This window comes from Pangasianodon hypophthalmus, chromosome 13, assembly GCF_027358585.1.
Source record: "Pangasianodon hypophthalmus isolate fPanHyp1 chromosome 13, fPanHyp1.pri, whole genome shotgun sequence".
Lineage (NCBI taxonomy): Eukaryota > Metazoa > Chordata > Actinopteri > Siluriformes > Pangasiidae > Pangasianodon > Pangasianodon hypophthalmus.
The window spans coordinates 9222831-9231646 of NC_069722.1; the positions used below are offsets into that span (position 1 = coordinate 9222831).

At 38.7% G+C, this 8816-nt stretch overlaps 1 protein-coding gene across 4 annotated transcripts; it reads right to left on the reverse strand.

Annotated features, from left to right (window-relative positions):
• Positions 1–804: 804 nt before the first annotated feature.
• Positions 805–7847, reverse strand: dnal4a (dynein, axonemal, light chain 4a). 4 transcript variants are annotated; one of them, XM_034309663.2, is made up of 5 exons: positions 7706–7838; positions 6939–7052; positions 5721–5804; positions 3343–3426; positions 805–1999 (listed from the first exon to the last, which is right to left on the reverse strand). In XM_034309663.2, the coding sequence occupies exons 3-5, from the start codon at positions 5790–5792 to the stop codon at positions 1835–1837; spliced, it is 321 nt and encodes a 106-aa protein (XP_034165554.1). In that variant the 5' UTR covers positions 5793–5804; positions 6939–7052; positions 7706–7838; the 3' UTR covers positions 805–1834. The 4 variants fall into 4 exon arrangements, with proteins under 4 accessions (XP_034165554.1, XP_026771850.1, XP_026771848.1 ...); XM_026916049.3 differs by having other exon boundaries at positions 6927–7052; positions 7706–7837; XM_026916047.3 differs by lacking the exon at positions 6939–7052 and having other exon boundaries at positions 7706–7847.
• Positions 7848–8816: the final 969 nt, after the last annotated feature.

The window sequence follows — 8816 nt, forward strand, 5'->3', positions numbered from 1 at the left end:
GCTGCTAGAAAATTAATCAACACCATGTGAGCAATCATACTGAAGTATAGTGCTGTGAAATAAATGTAATGTGAGGTATGCTATATGGCCAAAAGTTTGTGAACACCTGACCATCTGCTTTTTGAACAACCCTTTCCAGATTTATTCCCCCTTTCGTGCTATTACAGCCTCCACTCTTCTTGGAAGGCTTTCTACTAGATTTTGGAGTGTGGCTGTGGAAAATCAACCATTCAGCCACAAGAGCATTAGCGAGGTCAGGCGCTGATGTTGTACGAGGACGCCTGGCGCTTAGTCAGTGTTCCAGTTCATCCCAAAGGCGTTCAGTGGGGTTGGGGGTCAGGGTTCTGTGCAGGACACTCGAATTCTTCCACTGCAGCCTTGACAAACCATGTCTTCATGGACCTTGCTTTGTGCACAGTGGCATTATTGTCATGCTGGAACTGGTTTGACCCCTTAGTTTCAGTGAAGGGAAATTGTAATGCTACAGCATACAAAGACATCCTATATAATTGTGTGCTTCCAACAGTTTAGGGAAGAACTACATATGGGTATGATGGTCAGGTGTCCACAAACCTTTAACTAGATTCAAAACCCAAGAACTATGACTAACTATTAAAATAAGCTGTATGTTAAGACATAAATCTTCCAATCCTAATATCCTGTGGAACACAATTCTATGGGAGAAAGTATTTGATGTAACTGCTGCACAGATATTTCATTATCATCTTTACTAAAGAAGTTAAAAAGTGTTGTAAAATTGTAAGTGTTAGCCTTCACATTTTTTTAAATGACAGAACTAAGAAATCTATTGATATTTTTATTTATTTAAAAAGATTTACACTTGTATTCAAGTTAACCTACAGGGCACACTTGATAGAAATGCTGGTTTAGTAAAGAAAACAGTGAGAGATAAGGGTGAACCTTAAAAAAAAACAAAACAAAAAAAAAATACAGAGGAAGCTCTTTGAAACAGATTGCATGGCAGGCAAAATGAAGGGGAAAAGGAAGGGGTATTACTAACTGTGATGGATGTATTTTTTTTTTTAAGATATCTGCAAACACTCTTCTCTCTCACACAACACCACACACACACAACACATATTCTTAATGGAGCAGTTTGTAATTTTTAGAGCCCTCTGGTGCCTCCTAAGGCATGAAATGAGGGCAGACCTGAGCAGCTCTGATCTGGCTGGGGGTGGAGCTTATTTCCGGGCCAGAAAAGTGTAAACAGAAGCCTGAGATAAAGACACTAGCCGATCCACTCCATGCCAATACTGCCAATCACAGTTTTTCTAAGGTATCTCTGAAATTATGTGATTATTACAGGTCGAGAAACAATTACACATTACAAACTGCACTTTAAAAATCACATGGGTTCAATTACTACAGCACTGCTATGCTATGTGCCACTGCAGTGGCACACGGACCAACAGAATGGTATATAAATCTGTCCCCTAGATGTAAAATAAATTCTCACTGCCGGTGTGTCATCCATAAATGGAAGCGGTCCATATAATTCACTGAGACAATTATTAGTAGTTATTAGTCAATACTGGAGGTGGAAGCTGAGAAAAAGTTTTACAACTCCACTATGATCCCCTGCGTTCAAAGTAAAACAGCAAAAAAAGACAGTAGAAGAGAAGGTGAGCTATAAATGGCATACACTGTCAGGTTTTCTTTCAGACATACAAATGTTACATAAACACACATGCACACAAAGGTCAAGTAGAAAAAGATCTGCATAGCTGAAACAGTACTGTGAATACAGGTATATAAATATATAAAAGTAGGTAGTGTGTGAATGAACAGGAAAGAGGCTGGACTGAGATCAGCGCTAGGAACATTTCCAAACACACACTGCCAGGCTGCCACCGAAGAACATGTACAACAGATTCTTTACTTCATGAGTCACCTCAAATCCAAAACCCTCGCCAATGACCACATGCCAGGAACTCCCAAACTTCTTATCCATGGACTCCTTTATCATCTTAGCTGCACTCTGAGGAAGAGAATAATGTGAGTCACTTAATATTCAAGTCTTCAACTTTACATTAATTTAATGTAACTTGATTTGGACCACACAAGGTGATCTCTTATCATATGCATGCAGACACACTTCTTATTACTGTTAACAACTTCTTAAACTTTTTGTTACTGTACACTCCTGAGCAAAAAAATGAGCCAAGCCCAAAAATGGCAAAATGTTAAGATTTTTATGGTCTTAGCAACAAATCATTGGTCAGGAAATTAGCAAGAATTAAACAAATACTGTAGATCTCGCCCTGCTCTATCAATCCGGTTCCATTTATGAGCTTGTTATCAGGCCCTTGATGGGCTGCATCAGGTGTGGCAGATGACCAAATAATGACTAATCTAATCAATATTTAGCTAATTTTCTGACAAATGATTTGTTGCTCAGGTCATTAAAAGCTTAATATTTTGTCATTTGGCTCTTTTTTTTTTTTTTTTTGCTCAGGTGTGTATATGAATGTAAGCTATTTGAATCAGTAAATTGGTCTACTCATTCTCATAATTTTGCAATAATACAAGCCAATTTTAACACCTTGATGAAACTGCTGCTTCATTATGAAATACTGTATGGTGTTATGTTTGAATGCGAAATGTTGGACTTAAGTAGGAAATGTTATTATACCAGTAGAAAGAATTGCTATATTAAAGCCATTAAGTGCACTAAATGGTCAGAAAGAGAGGTGCTATGCATTGACATAATACTGTGAATATTCGTCTGCTATGCATTGACGTAACGGTACTCACATTTTATTTCAGTTTTTACTTTACTATCTTTTCATTTGTGCATGGTTTCTTAGAATATTGAAAACACAGCATGATTATTTAAACAAAAGCTGAGCTAAATGGAGTGCAGTCAGTTGACAGTGTGATAGTGTGAATTTCTCAGATCAATCTAAGAGGCCAACGGTTTAATGAGAAAAGGCCATCTGGCAGCTATGTATGCCATATTTTGTTTGATTTTTGGTATTTTTTGGGGCTTGTTTTAAAGTGACATGGGGTTGTTTCTAGCAGATTTGGCAACCCTGACTTGACTACAAGACTGCTGTGAGTCAACCAACCCACATTACTGAATTTATCAAAGCTAACAGAATGTATGTTAGCATTTACAGAATGAGTAGGCTACAGTAACAGTCCAGATGGCTACACTATGAGGGTCTGGCATGATGTAAGTGTTTGGACTCTGTGCCAGGCAGACCGAGAATCTGTCAACACTCCTACGAGCGTGGGTTGGAAAACAGAGCCATGTATGGAACCAATTCAGTACCCCTCCCCTTACCTGACCATGCCTGGAATCATACACACAGTTCTAACCTCATTATTGGTGGCGAACTTTTCACAGGCTGTGACACACAGCTCCATGGTTTCGACTCTCATCTCCTCCGGCATGTCTGTGTGCTACAATAGAAACAGGGTAAAAATTAGAGTATTTACATCCAAATCTTGTAACAAATGTTGTAGGAATTACAGCACTTTTTATATGCAGTCCTTTCCTTTTTAAGGGACCAAAAGTAACTGGACAATTGGCTGCTCAACTGCTCTATGGCCACATGAGCGTCATTCCCTCATGATTTCACTTACAAGTAAGCAGATAAAAGGCCTAGAGTTGATTTCAAGTGTGGCAAATGTGTGTGGAATCTGTTGCTGTTAACTCTCAATATTAAGTCCAAACAGCTATGACTGCCAGTGAAGCGAGCCATCATCAGGTTGAAAATTCAAAACAAAACCATTAGGTAGAAAAAACTTTAGGTATGGCCAACTATTTAGTACATTCTTAAAAAGAAAGAATGCACTGCTGAGCTCAGGAACACAAAAAGGCTCAAAAGACCTGTGATAAATGCCAGAAGCATTCTTTTCATGGTGAAGAAAAACCCCTTCACAACAGACAAGATGAAGAACACTCTCCAGGAGGTAGGCGCATCTGTGTCAAAGCCAACAATCAAGAGAGACTTCACAGAGTAAATACAAAGGGTTTACCACAACATGTAAACCACTAGTAAGACTCAAAAACAGGAAGACCAGATTAGAGTTCGCCAAAAGCATCTTTAAAAAAAGCCTGTACAAAAGTCAATTTGTACCAGAATGATTGGAAGAGAAGAGTATGCAGAAGAGAAGGAAATGCTCATGATCTGAATCATACCAGCTCATTTTATGATGTGGGAGTATATGGCTGCTAATGGAACCAGTTCCCTTGTATTTACTGATAATGTGACTGCTGACTAAAGCAGCAAGAGTAATTCTGAAGTGTATAGGGCTATATTATCTGCTCAGACTCAGCCAAATGATTCAAAACCCACTGGATAGTGCTTCACAGTGCAGATGGACAATGACCTGAAGCATACTTCCAAAGCAACCCAAGACTGCCCAAGGCAAAGAAGTGGAATGTTCTGCTCAAGTCAGTGAACTGACCTGAATCCAGTTGAGCATGTATTTCACTTGCTGAAGGCAAAACTGAAGGCAAAGTGCCCCAGGAACAAGCAGCAACTGAAGACAGCTGCAGTAAAAGCCTGGCAAAGCATCACCAAGAAATAAACCCAGCTTTTGGGGAGGTCTATGGGTTCAGGCAGTCATTGACTGCATAGGATTTGCAAACAAGTATTGAAAAAATGACAATTTAATTTATGATTATATAAGTATGTCCAATTACACCCTTAAAAAAGGGTGACCACATATACAAAGTGCTGTAATTCCTATGATGTTCACCCAATTTGAACGTACTCTTAAATTAAAGCTGAAAGTCTTCACTTTGAGCTCATATTCATTATTTAATTTCAGCTCCTATATACTGTGGTAGACAACTAAAGTAACAGTACCAAATATTTGTGGACCTGACTGTATATTTAGTATTTTGGGAGAGGACACATTTTCTACAGCTCATGTGAATTTTAAGGACCTTTGCTTTGGCATATATATTACTGAACTCATGTAGCATTATGAATGAGACGTCTCAGAAACAGTCCCTCACAGATGGGTCTCTTGACCTTTTTTGAAACAAAGCAGTATGACAGGGTGTAACATGCTGCTCTGTGTGGGAGTGTTTGTTCCAGTGCGTCTGCATCTGCAGTGTATGTGTGATTTACACTTTTCTCTGTACTGAAAATTTGGAAAAATTATTTACTCAAAACTCATTATAAAAAACATTTATAATGAAAGTTTAAGGAATAAATTCTGTCAATATACTGTATGTTTATGCAAGACACATTTTTGTAGTACACTCTGATAATTTCATTGAATCAGATATTTGCAAATTATAATTTTATAACCTTAATTTAAATCTTAGTATCTATTTATGAGGCACTGAAGCAAAATAAGTAGTCAACCTTATCTACTAGTAACTTGCTACTAGTGATATAAATACAAATTGTTTTCAAATTTGGGTAAAGAAATTAACAGCAGAAAGTAATTTGTTAGTTTTCCTGTATGCAGATAAACAAGAGAAACAAGGTGTCTGAGCATCACACAGCATCAGATGAGTTGGGGTTCAGCAAAATGATGCAAAAACAGTGAGTACGCTCAAAACACTGGTGAGCTGTAAATGTATTTAACTCTCCTCTGTTACTTTTTTCCATGATAGAGTTGGTATTTGCATGGCACATCTTTAATGCTACCTGACAAATGTTTCTACAAACCTAATTATATAACGGACACTACATAACTAATTGTGTAGGGTTGCAATAAAACCAAATACACACCCTAATGAGAGGAAAGCTGTGTAGTCTCTTGTAGTCTGCCTCCTCTTTCTTACTTTCTCCCGTTTCTGCCATTTGGATTTCTTACTAGAGAAAAAACACAAACACAGAAAACTAAATGAGATCATCAGGATGCCAACAGTTTAATTTATAGAGATATTAAAAGTATTATTTCCTGATATTTTGATGTTGTGCAGATGAATGCACATGATGAGTATTAGTACAGATATGAGGCGTGACAAGAAGTCATAGACCACTACATTGATCAGCCATAATATTAAAACCACTGGCAGGTGAATAACTTTGATTATCTCATTACCATGGCACCTGTCAAGGGGTAGGATATATTAGGCAGCAGATGAACAGCCAGTTCTCGTAGTTGATGTGGTGCCCTGTTGACAAGGGCCAAACTGTGATGGCTAGGCGACTGGGTCAGAGCATCTCCAAAACTGCAGGTCTTGTGGGGTGTTCCTGGTATTAAGTGATTAGTACCTACCAAAAGTGGTCCAAGGAAGGACAACCGGCAACAGGGTCATGGGTGCCCAAGGCTCACTGATGCGTGTGTGGAGGGAAGGCTAGCCCGTCTGGTCTGATTCCACAGAAGCTGTAGCACAAATTGCTGAAAAAGTTAAAGCTGGCTATGTTAGAAAGTTGTCAGAACACACAGTGCATCGCAGCTTGCTGCATATGGGGCTGCGTAATCGCAGACCGGTCAGAGTGCTCATGCTGACCCCTGTTCACTGCCAAAAGCGCCTACAATGGGTACGTGAGCATCAGAACTGGACAATGGAGCAGTGGAAGAAGGCGGCCTGGTCTGATGAATCATGTTTTCTTTTACATCATGTGGACAACTTGGTGTGTGTGTCGCTTACCTGGGGAAAAGATGGCACCAGGATGCACTATGGGAAGAAGGCGAGCTGGTGGAGGCAGTGTGATGCTCTGGGTAATGTTCTGCTGGGAAACCTTGGGTCCTGGCATTCATGTGGATGTTAGTTTGACACGTATCACCTACCTAAACATTGCTGCAGACCAAGTACACTCCTTCATGGCAACAGTATTCCCTAATGTCAGTGACCTCTTTCAGCAGGATAATGTGTCCTGCCACACTGCAAACAGGTGTTGACGTGGCCTCCAGATTCCCAGGTCTCAATTTGATCAAGTATCTGTGGGATGTGCTGGACAAACAAGTCCAATCCATGTAGGCCTCACCTCACAACTTACAGGCCTTAAAGGATCTGCTGCTAATGTCTTGGAGCCAGATATCACAGCACACCTTCAGGTCTTGTGGACTCCATTCGTCGACGGATCAGAGCTGTTTTGGACGCACAAGGGGACCTACACAATATTAGACAGGTGGTTTTACTGTCGGTGTAACTACCCTGTTGGGGTACACACCAGAAAGCAACCTTATAATATTATTTAGGTCAACAAGAGAAATCTAGGCATTCTTCTTCTCTTAAGTACTCTATGGACTGGGATTTTACAACCAGTGATAGCGCATCTAAAATTTACCGACGTTACAAGAATAATTTCGTCCTAAATAAAAGCTAGATAAAAACTACAAATATTTCTACAGCCATGTATAGCTAGGCATACCGGTATCTTACTCTCAGCTAGCTTAGTCACATTGGGCTGACTAGCTCGCTAGCAGAACAATGGAAGTCAGTGTATTATGCTAAAAACAAGTAAGCTTAGCTTGCTAATTTCCCTTCAGCGTTTTTTTCGATAGCTCTAAATCATTCACATTACACACGGAATGTTTAGGAAAAGTAGCCAGGACTGCGTGTTAACACTACTGGCTAGTCATAAACCTACTGCCTGCAAGCAATTCTGTTTTGGCCTAAATGCTAACAAGCTAACATAGTAACCACACAGGCGTTAGCTATCCAGGCTAGTTTGTGCACATAACAGAGATCTAAAACAGACAGCAATAACGCTAACGCTAATTAACAGGTTAAGCACTGTGTACACTCGGGGTGTGACGTTACCGCTGTCTCGCGCTGCGATGAAACTTGCTTTCTTCAACTACCGTTGACATGGAGACAAATCAGCCATAGCAACCACGGAGGAGGAAACCCACGTGATTGTACTACTTCCGGCGTCTTGTCTGGGAAAAACCAAGGCCAGGAGAAAGTGATTAATGAGAATGAATGAGTGTTTTTTTTTTCTTTTTTTTTTTTTTTTTTTTTTTTTAGCTATAGGTGCTTAGCCTGAATGGTTTATGAACACTTTTCTTTGAGCTCTAACTGCACCCAAGTGAATATTAACACTTATTTTTAACTAAATCTGAATACGAACATTTATTTCTACAATTTCCTTACTCATTTTTCCTTCTATTTCCATAATTCTTAAAATAATAATTAATTATTAATTAATAATAATTCCTTTTCTTAACCTCATGACCTATGCATGAATCTAATACTGATGTGCTTAGAATGTTTCATGTTGCATTTGTACGAAGGGACATTTTTCTGTATTAAATAGTACATTGTTACATACACTCCTGGGCAAAAAAAAAATTGGATGAGTTGAATACTTTTCATAAATCTCAGATAAACAATCATCAGGTGCATTGTGGAATCACACATTTTAGTATATATTTTATCTTTACCTCTCTTTAGATAAAAGGAAATGGGGGTGGCATATACACTCCTGGGCAAAAAAAAAAAGTCAAAAATGGCAAATATTAAGCTTTTAATGATCTTAACAACAAATTGGTCAAAAATAATTAGCAAGAATTAAACAAATGTACTCCTGAGATCTCCTGTGCCACCATTTGCTCGTTTACTTACTTATTTGAACTATTTGGGGGAAAAGCAAGAAACAGGGAAATTCACTTAATTCACTTATCTAGTCTTCTTATACAGTTTGATGTAAAATTCACATGTAACTAACACATGTCTGGACATACAAAATTTTCCAAAAATATCTCCTGATATGTTTTTTTTTTTTTCTTAAAAGACACCTGCTGCAGCCCATCAAGGGCCACAAGGCTTAAACATTTACAGAAATCTAAGGGAAAAGCTATCCCAAACTAAGTTTCTTTATCTATTTGTTGAATTCTTGCTAATTTCCTGACCTGTGATTTGTTGTTAAGAC

What these genes read in the sequence shown, in the direction of transcription:
- dnal4a (XM_026916047.3), bottom strand. Translation starts at nt 5,792, where the DNA reads ATGGCAGAAACGGGAGAAAGTAAGAAAGAGGAGGCAGACTACAAGAGA. An exon ending in ACAGCTTTCCTCTCATTAGG is followed by an intron (nt 3,427 to 5,720) that starts GTGTGTATTTGG and finishes TTTCTATTGTAG; the next exon opens with CACACAGACATGCCGGAGGA. An exon ending in AGTTCGCCACCAATAATGAG is followed by an intron (nt 2,000 to 3,342) that starts GTTAGAACTGTG and finishes TCTCTTCCTCAG; the next exon opens with AGTGCAGCTAAGATGATAAA.